At 43.4% G+C, this 16302-nt stretch overlaps 3 protein-coding genes across 6 annotated transcripts in view; 2 read left to right on the top strand and 1 right to left on the bottom strand.

Annotated features, from left to right (window-relative positions):
• Window positions 1-2296, top strand: part of ccdc146 (coiled-coil domain containing 146) — a 71188-nt gene extending 68892 nt beyond the window's left edge. Inside the window, exon 30 of the mRNA XM_086022015.1 lies at window positions 2196-2296. The gene's annotated coding sequence lies outside the window, so the exon portion shown is untranslated. The remainder of the gene's footprint in view (window positions 1-2195) is intronic.
• The window catches only part of gsap (gamma-secretase activating protein), an 18828-nt gene extending 13168 nt beyond the window's left edge, over window positions 1-5660 (bottom strand). The window contains exons 1-14 of one of the 2 annotated variants that reach the window (XM_086022022.1): window positions 5521-5658; window positions 4464-4846; window positions 3550-3620; window positions 2501-2557; window positions 2171-2240; window positions 2037-2084; window positions 1888-1976; window positions 1730-1799; window positions 1608-1657; window positions 1206-1316; window positions 959-1015; window positions 745-791; window positions 465-544; window positions 20-94 (exon numbers count right to left, since the gene is read on the bottom strand). In XM_086022022.1, coding sequence (XP_085878148.1) covers window positions 20-94; window positions 465-544; window positions 745-791; window positions 959-1015; window positions 1206-1316; window positions 1608-1657; window positions 1730-1799; window positions 1888-1976; window positions 2037-2084; window positions 2171-2240; window positions 2501-2557; window positions 3550-3620; window positions 4464-4551 — 913 coding nt within the window. In that variant the 5' untranslated portion in view covers window positions 4552-4846; window positions 5521-5658. Of the gene's footprint in view, window positions 1-19; window positions 95-464; window positions 545-744; window positions 792-958; window positions 1016-1205; window positions 1317-1607; window positions 1658-1729; window positions 1800-1887; window positions 2085-2170; window positions 2241-2500; window positions 2558-3549; window positions 3621-4463; window positions 4847-5520 lie in introns of both variants that reach the window. The other variant, XM_086022021.1, reaches the window with a different exon arrangement.
• On the top strand, window positions 4235-16302 carry nampt1 (nicotinamide phosphoribosyltransferase 1). 3 transcript variants are annotated; one of them, XM_086022030.1, is made up of 13 exons: window positions 4506-4524; window positions 4705-4863; window positions 5641-5995; window positions 8379-8535; window positions 9460-9563; window positions 9637-9765; window positions 10895-11053; window positions 11155-11291; window positions 12628-12853; window positions 12932-13051; window positions 13126-13266; window positions 13828-13962; window positions 14100-16302. In XM_086022030.1, exons 3-13 carry the CDS (start codon window positions 5942-5944, stop codon window positions 14199-14201), a joined length of 1464 nt encoding a protein of 487 aa, XP_085878156.1. In that variant the 5' UTR covers window positions 4506-4524; window positions 4705-4863; window positions 5641-5941; the 3' UTR covers window positions 14202-16302. The 3 variants fall into 3 exon arrangements, 2 of the variants coding, with proteins under 2 accessions (XP_085878155.1, XP_085878156.1); XR_015084637.1 differs by having other exon boundaries at window positions 4511-4863; window positions 14100-15005; window positions 15083-16302; XM_086022029.1 differs by having other exon boundaries at window positions 4235-4863.

The raw sequence follows: 16302 nt of genomic DNA, 5'->3' as shown, positions 1-16302 counted from the left end.
CACACACACACACACACACCTTTGTGAACGAGAACCACAGAATAGATGAGCTCTGGTTTGTTTGTGGGTTGACTGTAGCACACGCACATGCTTCCTGGAATAAAATAGACAAATATTGCAAGTGTAATCATTTCAATACCCCACATGAGCTGAATTTTTTTTCACACAGCCTGCATTCGATCTTCTCAAATGTGCACGTGTTGAGGCCAGTGAATGAATTGATTGCGCCTCAGATTCAAATCAGGATCTCGCAATTCAAAACGCATCAATCGGCGCGGCCACGACAGTGCAGATTCAACCGGCTTTTAATCAAATGGTGAAGATCCAATCATTGTTGTATTGCGTCGGGGCGAGGGACTTACGTTCTCGTTTTGCCAACCAGGAAAAAAACAACAAATAGATAGCATTAGCTGTCAGTTGGTGACTTTTTTATTGGAGGGGCATTAATGTGAAGTAAGTATTACCTAATTTGTTTGTGAATACTTCCATCTTGACACGCTCCGGACTCTCCGCGTAATGGTGGTCAAAACCGAGGTTCACAAACCTATCACACACATACACCTTTATAAACACCGACAGGCCACAAAATTAGGTACACCTGTACAAATTGACCCCGCCAGAGAGGCTCTTTGGATTGTGCTAGTGTACCTAATGTTGCGGCCATATGGCAACGATATTACAGCACATTTTTGACAGTATACAGCAAAAATTGCAAACACAATTTAGTAGCGGTTGTCGTCTTACTTGACGGTGCTGAAAGCATGGGCCGGCAGCTCTAATGGGAGCTCCAGCTGTGGGATAGCAGAGTCACAAATTACGATTGACGCCCCCTCCAAAGTGGTCAGGTCATTGCGCATGGATGCCACAAGATGGCGAAAGGGTCATAAAGCATCAAGAGCATCACAAGCTTATCAGAAGTGTCGCGAGTGTCCATGTACGGTAGCGGGTTTGCCGTTACCACAGTTTCACAATTGCGGTTGTCGTAGAATTGCACACATTGCAGCAGGGACTTGTCCTGTGGAAAACACGTATGCATTTGAATCCGATTTTTACCACAATATATGTGTATATATACTGTATGTATATGCACATACGTATATGTGTATACGCATATACGTATATGTGTATGTGTATATGTATATCTGTGTGTGTGTATATATATATATATGTATGTATGTGTGTATATAATATGAGCGCTGCGTTACCGCCGGGGTGAGATAGTAGAGCCTCTGCGTGTGCACGTCCCATTGGACCCAGCAAAAATCCTCCGCCACCCGCTGGGCCGTCTTTGACAAACGCTCGGGATTGGCCAGCAACTGGTTCCCCGAGACACGTTTTCCAAATTGTAGTTTAAGCCTGAAATACTTCCAGTCGCTCCGCATAATTGCAACAATGGGCCGTATTACCGGCTTTTTCTGAGCTCAAATTAAAGCAATTAAAAAACACATTTCTGATTTGTAGCAGCGCAGAGAGAAGTAATTACAATAAAAGGCAAGCATGTTTCAGAATTAAACATTCAAATTCAAGCTTGAAATTTTAAGCGCTCATGGGGAGTCTTCTATTACTGGGCAGGTGTGCTTTCGGAAGGCACGTCGAGTTCATCTTACCACTTTGTAACCTTCATGTCTGGTCAGCAGGACGTGGTACTGATCCACATCTGAAGCGCACACACGAGAAACCGAGTCAAAAGTGACACGCGGGCCACTTGTTTTCTGAGATCGAGACTCACATCCGTCTTCGGTCAGCAGCAGCAAGTGGCTCTCGTGCACTGATCTGCGGTCAGTTTCCGGATGGAGGAACTGAAACCCAAAAGCAAGCCAATCTTTCAGGATAGTTGAAGAAGGCCGCTGCTCCACGCGCATCGCGGCTGCTTTTCGCACGCTCTACCTGCACTTTGACCCTACAGTCTACCGCCTTTAAGACCTTGGTGTTGTTGATCGGATGGATCTCAATCAGGAGCGTCAAGCACTTGGAAACTAAGGGAAGGCAATTAGAACGCATGCAAATGAACAAAGGAACAGCGGAATGTGCCTTACTTGGTTTGAGGTGCTCCTCCCCGCGGGTGTTTTGCGCCAAGCTGACCGCTAAGAGAGGGAAAAGATATTGTGGAGCCTTTTAATTCGTCCGCGTCGTCAAATTGTGAACTTGCGAAATTCGGTATTGGGCTCACCTAACAACGTCCCCTCCTTGTTTAGGGAGCAGCTGCTGACGCAAACCTGCTTGTCGAAGGTGTACAGGAGCTGTTGGCGTGAAAACACACACAGGTGCCATGTAAATGGATGAACTTAGATCGAAAGTAAAGAAATAGTATATTCATATATATATATGTGTATATGTATATGTATCCTTATATACGTATGTGTGTTTATACATATATATATATATATATATATATATATATATATATATATATATATATATATATATATATATATAAATATATATATATAAATATATATATATATAAATATAAATAAATAAAGGTGAAATGAACTGACACCTTATTCTGCTTAGTGCTTGCATCATATTTCCCGATTCTGGTGGTCCCAGTTGAACCCTACGAGGAAAGATGAGATTATTGCAGCACTTAATTCAAGTACTGTACAACCAATACTAAAAAGCGCCTATTTATTTAAAAGAAAAAAATAAAAGAAAAAAACCTTTTTGCAGGGCCATCTTTGGCCTCCAAAACCTGTTTGGCGGGTGTGTCATTAAAAATGTATGCCGCACAGAGCGGTTTCAGAAGACAACTATACTCACTGAGGGTTAAAAAGTTTCCCGACTCCCCAAATAGTATAGATGAAGTGGAATCATCAGGAGGAAACATGCGCTTTATGCAGTTTGATTTTTCAGTCCATTTGAAGATGCGTGGCACACACACACAACTTTTTCCTCAAGTTTTTTTTTTTTCATTATAAATATAAAAATATATAACTATATGGAAGATAACCTACACAAAAAATATGCAGTGGCCTTGCCACAAAAAGTGAAAACCTGGAAGTAGTTGACGCCCACCCAAGAAGGTTAATTGAGTATTGATGCCACAAGAGGGCGGCAAAACCACTTTTGGGTATGTAAAGTCTACACACCCCTGTTCAAATGCAGTTTTTGTGATATAAAAAATGAGACGTGAAATGGGAGTTGGCACAGACCTGCTATCATTTGAAGTGCCTCTGACTAACCCCAAATTCAGTTTATATGTTCTAGTAGGCTTTCCTGTCCAAAATTTCAACCTAAGTCCCATCAGACCATGACACGTTTTGGGGCAATTTTGTTATAGGCCAATGAACCCAAAGTTGAACATTTCGGCGGTAATTCCCAAAAAGTGTATTTGGAAGCCTGAAGGTTTGAACGGTCCACTTTACCTAAACCCCAATTCCATCTTAATAAAAACAGCCTCAAAGCATGAGGAAGTTAGAGCTTGTTTTCCAAATGTTACACTTGAAATGTCCTCCAAAAAAATGCGTCGAGGTTGAACTTTGTAGCCATAATTCCAAAATATCAAAAAATTACAAACAGGAAGTCGCAGTCAGCAACAGTAATAACAACCTTCCAGGAGTAAAGGATGCCCCCATCTCTCTCAGTGTTGAGGATTAAAAGGTCCACTGCTCCAGAGTAGTCTGCAGACACAGCATCATTAGGTAAACAACAGCAGTGTGCCTTGGCATACGTTTGGATTATGCTTGTTACATCCCATATAATAATTCAGCCTGACTACGCTCTAAACGTCGACTTGTCAAAAAGAGGTCTACGCTTCTGAAAAAAACAAAACTGTAACACACACACAAGCTATTTCACTCCAACCTTACAGTATTGCACCATTAAAGTTTCCTGACACTGTCAATCATTTTCCTTTGCCCCTGTGCTGCAACATCATTTTAGCACAGTGTGCTCACTTGAGGCGTTGTGTGCTTCGGGCACGCCAGGGCATCAATAACATTCCCAATGTAAATGCATCTTTCACCTTAATTTTAATAAATAAATCAGGGATGCACATGTGCAGTTTAGAATCGAAGTTATTCTGAAAGGAATATAAATGCACCACTTGCTCTCATTTTCTACAGATACAAAAGGGCCATTTCTCTCAACTATTGCTCACAAATCTGATTGTGAACACTTGTCTGTAGCCGAGATAGTCCGTCTGCCTCACAGGTGTGGCATATCACTTCCAATAAAACAGCAATTTTTCCATGGGCTTTTATTTTGGGCAACCTACTGCACATCTGTGCAATATGCCTTTGAGGTGGACGGATTCGCTCACAAACACAGATTTAGACACATTTAATTTGTGAACAATATTTAGGGGAAATTGGCCTTGTGTGACATAGAAAGTATTTGATTTCTCTGATTTCAGCTAATGAGAAATAGTAGCAAAAGTGTATGTTAAATATTTTGAGTTTATGCAGGTAAATTTCGCGTGTGACGCCGAGTGCTATCTGACCGACAGCGCCTGAACGCCTCACCTTTCACCCTGCACACCGCCGCCTCCTTCCTGCGAATGTCAGCCTCCACATCTTTGCGCAGGTCAAACTTCGGCTGCAGTTTTAACATAAGAACACAACCGACTCTTGCTGTAAAAGAGCACAATCAGATCCAAGAACTTGACAGAGCGTCGCTTCCCTGCAGACTCGGCAGTTTTTCCGGGTGGGGCATCACATGACGGAAAGTCTCGTTAACTTTTTTTTCTTTCTTGTAAAAGTCTAGGCAGCCGAGCTGAACTTTTTCCTCGGTCATCTCGGAAATGTTCCACAGCCTGGCTGGAATCTTGCACCACCAGCCCATCACCATCCAGTCACTCAGGCGGCTCGCAATAGTGTGTCACATTCATTTGTTACGCGATCACGCACTGGGCACAATAATAAGGTACACTTCACTACTGTGAGTCATATAATGTGTTTAAAATGTGACTTTATTTTATTTTTTATTGTGTAGTAATGAATTAAAACTACAAGCAGATGCACACTTAGCGATATTGTTATAATTTTCACGTTTTATTAGCATTTTCTCGTCTGTAGACGGGGGTTCATTGTAAGTGTAGCCAACACTGCCCTCTTGCGGACACTTTAACGACTTGCATGTCTTACGTCACCTCAAAGAAGGTTATTCAGCGAGAAGAGCACCAACTCTCATTTTTGTGTAAAACATGTGAGCATTCTACTGTATTACGTCAGTGTTTTGATTTTAAACTATTATGAATGTGGGTTGGTTTGCATAGCTTTTGATTGTCTTGTAATTACAGTAAAAATGGAATTGTAGTGCGGTTAAAAACGCCTATGACAAATTACTCTTACAGTAAACACCCTTATTTGTCATTGGGCTGTTTCAGAGAATAATTTGTCATTTAGAATTACTGTGCAGTGGACTCCCGAAAAAAAAAAAAACTCGCTGCAAAATGTAAACCTAGCCTCTGTAAGTCAACATATACATTTTCTATTCATGTTAATGAGATCAACTACTCTGCATGGCCAATGAAGCTGCTGAAGTTAGTTCTTTGCAAGGCTCTAATTACTCCATACTTACTGCAATGTGTTAAAAAAAAATCCGGGAAAATAGCCGATTCTGCGGTTGTCGAACCGTGAATATGCGGGGGTCCACTGTACCGTATACGATCTGACACTTATGTTGCTGCCTCGCTTGCAGAACGAGTCCTCAACCCTCACTTGACGATCTTCGGCGACTGCACGCTTCCTAGTTGGCTCGCGTCGCGAGGTTGCCGGGCAGAACCGAGTGCAGCCGAGCCAGTTCGGATTTTTTGAGAGCGACCACCCGTTGCCCACCCGCCCCCCTTCCCCCATGTTCTCAACCCCCTCCGTCATCGACTCGGTCCTCCGCCTCCTCCCCCTTTCGCCTCAGCTACGTTATCAGCCAGGAGTCCCCGGCAGCGGCACGGCGCAACCCACTGACAGCTGCGACTGACGAACAAGCGAAGAGGGGGGAAAAGATGGAGCACAGGGACGCCGACTTCAACATCCTGCTCGCCACCGATTCCTACAAGGTACCCGTCACCGGGATGGGGTCTCTCTCAGATGGGATGAGGAGGGTGGGTGGGATGCGTGCGAGGCTGATGGATGAATGGATGGAAACGCATTTTGTCAAGGTGGCTCCACCATCAGTCCCAAGGCCACCGCACTGAGGTGGTCGACACCAGGCCGAGTGGAGGATGCGGAGAGGGGGGGTGGGAGCGACTGTAACAAAGCATCTCTCTGTCGGCTTTCAATTCCTCCCCAGTCGCACCGGTCGGTGCTCGGCTAGCTTTGCTATCCTATGCGCTCACTATCCGAATGAGCTAACATGCTAAGTTAGGTGCAAAGCAACCGCGACCAAGGCTATGAACAAGCTAACATTAGTTAGCATCGTGCTAGCAAGTGCTCCGTGGGTAGTCCGCTGCGCTCCTCCGTGGGGAAAGTCGAAATCGGGAGGTGTTATTATTACAGTGTTATTAGAACAAATAGACCGAGTCGAATGGACATTTAAACTTGTGGGACAAAATAAAAGTTTTAAGTGGAAATGACCTTCTTCCCGAAGCTACTTTGTCTGGGTGCCAAGTAGCGCCATTAGTATGGATATTTTACAGGATTTTTATGTAAGACATTCATTTGATTATATACCATCGCGAACCATTTATAAGAAGAAGAAAAAATGTTTGTCTTCATGCTTATCGCTTGGACGGTTGTCAGTCTAGTTGCCATGTCCCATGGTTACGTGGTTTCACCGCCAACATTTAAGTATTTGTATGATGTAACAATTTTTTCTTGTATCTATTTTCATATAGCTGTACATTAACTTAAAGAGCTGTATGTGAATACAATTTTAAGATTAAAAGCAGCTTTTCATCATTCATGTATGGAAGAGAAGTTCCATTGACAATGCCCTGAACATCTGACAGTTCCCGCCCGAGAAGAATATCACTGTTTTGGCATCGTTTAAAAAAAATACATGTGGAATAAACTTTTAGCTTTCTGCAGTTTGTACTGTACTCTAAATCCGTGCAAAGCAAGCATGCCTTTCTCTTAAAATAAAATGAAAGGAAGTTGTTGTTGATACTAAATACTACTAAGAAGTCAGAGAAGGTTCATGACGGTGATCAGGTTTTATGTGCTCTGGACGAGGCTTTCTAAAATGGCTGCTGTGTCATTTTCATGTCATATACAGTTGTGTGAGAAACTAGTTGTCACTTTTCATGAAGAAAACCCCCCCCCCCACACACACACTCCTATTGTTTGGAAACATGCATAGTGTTGTCATGGCGCAGGTTGGGGGGGGGCTTCTGACATTTATTAGGTGATTGTCCAGCTCCCCCCTCACTCAATTGCTGAAACTCATTTTGAACACACTCTCCAGTACAGTTTGGACAAGCTCGAAGTAGCCCTATTCTCACTATTTTTATGTAGTTTGGCCAGATCACATTACCTTCAGAGAACTGCATATTTAAGTCGGTGCACATTGGTGTTTAGAATTGCCCAAGATAAAGCTGGATAGTAGTAGAGAGTGTGTGAGTGCGTGGGCAGCTACACGCTCTCCAGTGAATGTCTTGACTCTATTTTGAGTCCTTGAAAGGACACTGACAGGGGTCAAATAAACTGAGTTGGTCGTTGACATTTATCTTTGCCTCTTGTTTTTCCCACCCTTCTCGGCCACCTATCTCAGCTGCGGTCGAGCCTGTGGGCCACACAGGATCAAGTTTGAACACACAGAAAACAAGTTAGGTTTGAATGTTACAAGGGCAAGATAGTAAATAACTCCTTTTACCACTTGATATATTGTTTTGAATGCAAAATTCCGAGAATACTAGTTCAGACGTGCACTGAAACTCCATCAATACCACTTTTATCAGGGAGGACAGTCTGTACGCTTTTAATTTATTACACTCATTTTCACTGTCATGGTGGATTAATGGATTTAATTCAGTATAATGACAAATGTTCAATCTTCAAATCCCTCAGTGGGGATATCATGGAGAACGAACGTGGACGTAGGATTTCTTATTTTGTTAGCATTACCATTTCCTGTTTGAGGAACTATGCCCAGGCATGTCTCTGTTGAACAGTCTGACCAGTTACATTGTAGTTTTACACCACTGATTAAAAAACAAAAAAAAAACATTCCATTTGTGAATGCGTGTTCGGTGGAGTTTTTCCCCAAACTGAAATTACATAGAGGACCTTTCATTCTGTATTTTGAAACAATTGCATAGTTTTGCTCTTGGTTCAGTTGTGCAATTTGAAGATAATTCACATCTCGCTAGATTAGTCAGACGTTGAACTTAGCCTAGTGGTTGAAGGGTCAGATAAAGTTAAATAATCTTTATTGACAGTCTATTCGGTGACGCTCCTCCATTGTGCCCTTGCGATAAGTTTTTTTGTGTTCTGTATGTGCAGGTAACGCATTACAAACAATACCCCCCCAACACGAGCAAAGTCTACTCCTACTTTGAATGCCGCGAGAAGAGGACGGATCCCACCAAAAGTAGAAAAGTCAAATACGACAAAACGGTCTTCTACGGCCTTCAGTACATCCTCCACAAATACCTCAAAGGTAGGTCTTGACTCCTCTGTCGTATTTTGAATGCTACTTGCCGTCGCAAAATGGTATCGTGACCATCAAAAAGCAAATGGTTCTTCTAAATCATGTGAAATAATCGTTATAAAGTAGCCCATACACGTGAGGCAGGATATAAGCATTTCTAGTTTTCACCACTTCAGGGAAAAAAAAAAAAAAAAAAAAAGCAGTCCATGGCCTCCTAAGAGGATTTCATGGTGCGGCGGCAGAGGTGCCGCGGGGGGAGAGTAAGGGACACAAAAGCACAGCTGCTCTTTCAGCCAATCAGAGGGGACGGCCGGCACCGCAATGACCGCCGCCCCCCCCACCCCCTTCCTTCCAAGCAGGCTTAATGATTAACCTTTCCATTTGCATCCTTGATCCCACAACTATTCAGACCTGGACAGTTGTTGTTTTTGGACGAAGACTATTCCGAACTAGACCAGAAAAATCATTAGCCTCACAGTAAAAATGATTTAGGCAGTTATGGTAGTAGGCTAATATAAAATTATCAACAAAATGGAAAAAAAAATCAATGTATTTCTTTGTAGTGACATGCTACACTGCAAAAAAAAAAAAGTAATGAAATTAAGAATATATTAAGTAAAATGTTATGCCAGTAGAACAGGAAAATGTTACTGTGTAGTTTTTGCACTGGGGGAAATCCCTTTTTATAACATTCTGACTGAATTTTAGAGTCTAGCAGCAACCTGCATATTGTCGCTGTACGGCGAGCAGAAGCGAGAAATAGAGAATATCAAGAAGTGAGTGCTAGTTGAGAGGACAAAGAAGCCCTGTCGCTGCGAATGGGATGCTTCCAATTGGATTACAACCATGGACAGTAAAATAGCATTCCTGTCCCTTGGGTTTCTTCTCTTATTTTTTTTTCTGCACTTCACACTAACTCCTTCTCGTGTCCAGGAAAGGTAGTCACTCCGGAGAAAATCCAGGAGGCCAAGGAGGTGTACCGGGAACACTTCCAGGATGACGTTTTTAACGAGAAAGGCTGGACGTACATTTTGGAGGTTAGAAACTCAATCATTTTGGAGGTTTCAGGGCTTTGGAGGAAAGTGTGACATGTTTATTACCCTTTTGCAGAAATATAACGGCCACCTGCCGATTGAAATCAAGGCGGTCCCCGAGGGGAGCGTCATCCCCCGCGGCAACGTCCTGTTCACAGTTGAGAGCACGGATCCAGAATGCTACTGGCTCACAAACTGGGTAGAGGTGAGGAAACTATTTTTTTTTTTTTTTTTTTTTTTTTAATTACACTCATCAACAGCAAATTTTAATCAGAGATTGATTCAAATTCATTTCATAACCGAGATTTACGTCTTCACTCTCCTACAAAAATGTAACCACAGGTGGGCGCGTCAGTAAATTTTGCCGCGTCATTCCGTCATGCAGCTCCGGCACGGACCGCACTTGTGTCCCTGCAGAGCGAAGCCGTTCATGTGGAAGAAGCAGAATAAAGAAGCAGCTGAACACTTGTCGATGCAGCACGACAGAATATAATTATGACCCTTTATTTATTCATTTATCCTATTTGATTTTATTTTCTCCCCCATTATTCTTTTTTTATCTCATTTTGTCTGACTGACTTTTAGTCTTTCTGAATTTAAACATTTGAATAGTCCACTTGTAGTTTAGTGTGTGCATGCGTTTTTTTTTTTGTTTGTTTTTTTTTTAAACAAGCAAGGCAGTGTGGACGGAAATGTTTTCGTCACGTCACATAATCACGCACCCACTCAAATCCGCACAACTGGTATAAAGACATGCGTCAGCACACACACACACACACACACACACACACACACGAGATGATATAATTAGACGCAGCATTCTGCTTTGTTCCCCACTCTCCTCTCTTTTACAACACGGCAGCTATACTGCACACACCTCATTTAATGATACCACTATTTTTGTTACGTGAGCCAATAGTCAAGGTCAGTCTGCGAATAATGCTGTATGACCTTGTGTATGTATGCAGAAGGAGGCGTGGTCATGGAGTCACGAGACTATTTAGTGTGTGTGTTGATCGAATTTTTATTTTTGCATAATCCCACTAACAGACAATGAAAGGCCAACTATTCAAAACAACCTCCGACACAGAGATAATAGCTTAGCCTTGGGTGACGACACACAAACACACATGCATAGACAGAGGTGAGGCAACCTTCAGCACACGCCCACGTTGCGTGTGCTGTTTAAAGCCGCTTGTTTTTACACTCCTGTTGGCCGGGAATGCGTTTGGGAATGTCAAGGAATGTTACCCACTAACCGGCTTGTTGGTTTAAGGCTTTAGCTCCAGTTGACTACTCAACGTGTCAATGACTGTCCCTCCTCTGTTGGTCAGACCATCCTAGTGCAGATCTGGTACCCCATCACCGTGGCGACCAACTCCAGGGAGCAGAAGAAGATCCTGGCCAAGTATCTCCTGGACACATCCGGGAACTTGCAAGGGCTCGAGTACAAATTACACGACTTCGGCTACCGGGGCGTCTCCTCGCAAGAGGTACTGAGGAAATGTCATCCTGTAGAGAAGTCACAAGGGGTGTTTTTTTTTTTTTTATTTAATTTGTGTATGTATTTATGATCTTCTGTTGTTTTCAACAGACTGCTGGCATCGGCGCATCTGCTCACTTGGTCAACTTTAAGGGCACGGATACAGTCGCTGGCATCGGTGTGATTAAGAAGTACTATGGCACTAAGGACCCAGTGCCAGGGTTCTCCGTACCTGCTGCGGAACACAGGTACACACACACACACACACACACGCACACATACACTGTGGTGCCGGAAAAAAAATGTATTCACACTACAATGTTCCCCCGCTATATCGCAGTTTTTAGTTTACACCCATGGCATTCATGCTAATTTCCGTTAGCCCGTCTATGATGATTTGCGTTATATGTTAGCATTAAGCTATTGGACTTTGGTTTGACGAAATGCAACACTTAACATGTTCAGCTCAATTTTCTCATTCCAATGTTATTGTAAACTTCAACTGTGTGAATGAGAGTCGTCTTTTCCTTTCCCCGTGGTGATGTTATTCGAAAGTCTTCCATTAATTTTCAGCGAGCTACGGAATACTTGGCGTAAGTGTATCCCCAACGATAAAGGGGGTTCACTGCAAAACACATTTATACACTGGCAAGTGCATGCCAAAGCAACACATGGCTCTATCCATCATATTGGCCTCTTAAGTCAGTCAGAAGTCCTCTCTGGGGAAAGACACAATGATGATGAAGTATTATCACGACTACCAACAGCAAAGCGGTGGAATTTCTCTACCGTAGTCCAAAATCCACCCAGAGACATCTGCTCTGTGTCGGGGGGCTCGTTTGGCTGCCCGTGCCGTGATTGGCTGGAGGTGGGAAGATTGCGATTGGCTGTCGCACCGTGTCCACATGCTTTTGTTTTATGGCACTGGGCCATTTACGTCACACACACACACACACGCAGTCGCTTCCTCGTCGCCATCAGGGACAGTTAGTGCTGCTTCGATTCATCCTTCATTCCCGCATCAGTGCATTGTAGGATGGTTGCGTTGTTGCCATAGTAACTGGTATAGAATGACACACTCATCTGTTTACCTTAGCGAGGGGGCCAATGTGCAGTAAAGGATCATTTATGGTTGATATGTTTTGGGGAATGCAATGTTTGTAAAGTGGGTTGTACTGTCCTACTCCTAATCTTTTAAAAAATTATGAAAAAATGCACACCTTTAGCTCATGTAATTGAAAAATGCAATCACTAAATTTAGGCCTTACCCCTTATAATTAGTGTAGCATAATTTGCCAATAGATGCTTTTTGTATCATTTTTTTTTTTTGTGAAGTTATTGTAATATTTGAAAACATTTTTCACACCGAAAAAAGGACATGCAGCTCCCTTGTGTACAATCTGTGGCAAGTGCAAATCAACAAATTACAATTTGTTAGAAAAGTTCATTTAATTCAGGACTCAGAGAGATTCATTAAAGACATGGAGATACTTTTCATGAGGCCCATTTTTCTATCTTTCCAAAAAGTATTTTGATTTTCTCTTGATTGTTTATGTAATACTTCCATCTTGAAATATTTCACAGCACCATCACCGCGTGGGGTAAGGACCACGAGAAGGACGCCTTCGAGCACATCATCAAGCAGTTCCCCGGCGTGCCCGTCTCCATCGTCAGCGACAGCTACGACATCTACAACGCCTGCGAGAAGATCTGGGGCGAGGACCTCCGCGGACTCATCGAGTCGCGCAGCGCCGACGCGCCGCTCGTCGTGCGGCCGGACTCGGGGAACCCCCTCGATACGGTGTTGAAGGTGCGCTCGGCAATCCAAAGAGTTCCCTATTAAGAAATGAAATTGAAAGATATTGTTTGTCTTCATGGATGAACTCAGGTTTTGGAGATCCTGGGGAAGAAGTTCCCCCCAGACGAGAACGCCAAAGGCTTCAAGGTGCTGCCTCCGTATATCCGAGTCATTCAAGGAGATGGCGTGGACATTAACACACTACAGGAGGTACACACACACACATGACGAGCTCACTCTGGATGTGTGCATTTCCTTTCGTCACTTGGTTTTGTTCTTCACAGATAGTGGAGGGGATGAAGGAGCATCGGTGGTCCATTGAAAACGTCTCCTTTGGCTCCGGGGGTGCTCTGTTGCAGAAGCTGACCAGAGATCTGCTCAACTGCTCCTTTAAATGCAGCTACGTGGTCACGAACGGACTCGGGGTGAGGGATAGCCCACAAAGCGCTACTTTTGAGCACATTCTTTTTTGTATTAAAGCGGAAGTCACCCGCGGAATTTTCTTTACAATGATTTGTTCTATGCAGCCCCACTAGTCTAAACACGGCATCCTGATTGATATTGTGTTTGTGGAATATGAGGTAAGTATTAAAATCCACATATTTTTGTCCATCTCACGGGGCGGCCATTTTGTCACTTGCTGTCGACCAAAAATAAGATCACAGTTGCTCAGGTAACAACCAATCATGCCTCAGCTTCCAAAAACAGGTGAGCCGTGATTGGTTGTTACCTGAGCAACTGTGATGTCATTTTTCAGTCGACAGCAAGTGACAAAATGGCCGCCCCCTGAGATGGGGGGGGGAAACGAGTGGATTTTACTACTTATATTCCACAAGGCACATATTATTGTGAAGAAAATTATTGCGTTGACTTCCCCTTTAATTGTAAAAGTTCAATTCTATATTCCTAATATAAAAATGCATATACTTTCTTACTTTTGGGTATGATATTGAAATTAATTGAGCGTTTTGTTCGCCTCTTACCAGGTGAACGTGTTCAAGGACCCCGTGGCGGACCCCAACAAGAGGTCAAAGAAAGGACGCTTGTCTCTGCACCGGACTCAAAGTGGGGAGTTTGTCACCCTAGAAGAGGGCAAAGGCGACCTGGAGGAGTACGGCGTGGTGAGTTCACTTGAAAAGGGCTCAATAACAATAACGGCGAGATGAGGGACAATCCCTCGCTGTTGTTTTTCCACGGCCCTGCAGCGTGTGATTGTCGTTGTTCCTCACGCGTTCTCCTCCCTCTTCCTCCCGACCAGGACCTGTTGCACACGGTCTTCCAGAACGGCAAGATTGTGCAGACGTACACGTTTGACCAAGTCAGAGACAATGCCAAGCTCAAGGAGAGTGAGCTTGACTAGCCGCTGCACCCCCAGTCCGCCATTCATTAACCTCCGCCCCACCCCCCGAGTCCCCCCTTACTCGGCCTCTGACATCACAACCCCCGAAAATAAACCGAGGCCTTGTGCACTGATGATACATCCTACCCTGAATTCCTCTAAAACTGTGACTTCCTTAAAAAAAAAAAAAAAAAAAAAAAATCACAGGAACTCCATGGAGCTTGCTGGTTTCTGATGACAAATGTTAGAAAATAAATAAATAAATGAAGAAAGAAGAGCAGCAAGCCAATGGAAGGATGGGCGATCTTTGAGCTGCTGCCCCGCCCCAAACCGGACGATGTGATTGGCTGCTCTCTGAATCTTTCCCGGAGACCTCCGTTGGTCCCCACACTACGAGGACCACGCGTCCTCTGTAATCTCCCTGGCTTTGTCTTTGCTGCGAAGGTTCATCTCGATCCAAATATATCGAAATACACTTAACTTCCAGCCAAAAAAAAGCCCAATGTCTTTCAAGTTTTGCACTGCAATAATTGGTGCATTTCCAAATTGCCATCATCTCCCGCTAAGAGCATTCCCATCATCAACAGGCCGTCTTATCTCCCATTTTGTCTGTTAGTTTCTGAAGTGAATATTGTTGAAAATGAGGCATTTTCCTGAAATACCGCAGCTCTAGCGTTCGTCTCCACGGCAGGGGGGGGATGCTCTCCAAACGACCAAGCGTCGGTGTCGAGTCGACATCGCACAAAAACGTCTTCACTGGAATGAAGAGGATCCAAGTACATGAATGACTTCCTGTCTGTGTGTGTTAAGTGTCGCTTCCGATGCGTGAGTGTCTGACATCTCCGTGTGGTATTCCTTTATGCAAATTCTAACCCTGGGATTTTTTTTTCTTTTTTCACTAGCAAGGTATTTATTTTGGAGGGGAAGCTGCGTGTCAGGCAAGGGAGAGTCCAGTCCAAAGTGTCCGTTTCCGTCAGTAACACTGCCTTAACGTGGTGCGTCTCCTCGGATCGGCCAAGTTCAGGAAATGGACGCAACCAGCTGGTGACCTCACAGGTATCAAATTTACTAGTTTAGCACAGTCTTTTAATTGCGCACTAGTAGGCCAAAAGTGGCGCTAGTAGTGGAAGAAAAAAAATTACAAATAAGATCATAGTAGGACATGGATATCAAGGACATGGACAAAAAATGCTCTTTGGGCAATTTTGTAGGGAATTGTACAAAAAAATTGAAACAGTGGTAAATAACCATCCAAATAGATGCAGAAATAATCTCAAAATACTTTTTTTTTTTGCTTAGCTATTTTTCTCAGCCTATTTGTACCTTAATCATGCTCTTCAAAAATGTCACAATTTTCTCTGTCACTAAATTCTATTTTCATGTCGGTGACCCACACCTCCCTCTGCTGCACAACCCATGTTATTTCAAAATAATGGCCCAGCATTAGCATTAGCATTGCTTTAGACCTGTGATGTCATCCACTCAGTTCCCCTCACACATCACACTTGATTGATGGCGAGCAGATAAAACCACGCGACCACCTGTCATGCGTTGAAGGATTTTGAAAAATTATTTAATTCGTCTCCCTTTGTGTTGGATTTTACAACTGCTGTTAAATCACCTCCGAGTTTATTGTTGCTTTGTATAACTAGGGGGCGCGTTTTTGAGTACTTCGTTGATTTATCAAATCTGTTCTTACCTCAGATGAATATTATTTTGTATATTGCAGTTAATATCCTTATTTACGAACGGTGTGGCCATATACTGCCTTTCTCAACTGTACATACGACAAGTTTGACTGAAAGCAGACAGTGGGGGGTGGAGGCGGGTCTGAGAGACCACCACGCTAGATATTTTTGTCAGAAACACCTTTTTTGTACCAACACAAATATCCAAATCTGCTTGACTGTTCGGACGTACGTGTGTGTGTGTGTGTGTGTGTGAGTGTGTGTGATGTATTACGGATGAACAAGTGTCTGTGAGTGATTATTTTTCCGTGTGTTGTTGACTTCCATTGTGTGTATATGTTGGTTGTCCCGGAATCTCACTGACACTTTTAAACAACCCACATGGCTATCTTTGTCGTCGACACAACAATTAAACAAGCCACATGTCAGTTTGA

Source organism: Filicampus tigris, chromosome 22 (assembly GCF_054856515.1).
Source record: "Filicampus tigris isolate MCC_2025a chromosome 22, RoL_Ftig_1.0, whole genome shotgun sequence".
Classification (NCBI taxonomy): domain Eukaryota; kingdom Metazoa; phylum Chordata; class Actinopteri; order Syngnathiformes; family Syngnathidae; genus Filicampus; species Filicampus tigris.
The sequence above is the reverse complement of the archived record's forward strand: the minus strand, read 5'-3'. Positions and strand labels throughout refer to the sequence as shown.

Excerpts from the sequence above, each read along its gene's own strand:
- nampt1 (XM_086022029.1), top strand. The coding sequence starts at position 5,942 with ATGGAGCACAGGGACGCCGACTTCAACATCCTGCTCGCCACCGATTCC. Across the intron at positions 8,536-9,459 it reads CCTCCACAAATACCTCAAAG|GAAAGGTAGTCACTCCGGAG; the intron begins GTAGGTCTTGAC and ends TCTCGTGTCCAG. Across the intron at positions 11,292-12,627 it reads GTACCTGCTGCGGAACACAG|CACCATCACCGCGTGGGGTA; the intron begins GTACACACACAC and ends AATATTTCACAG.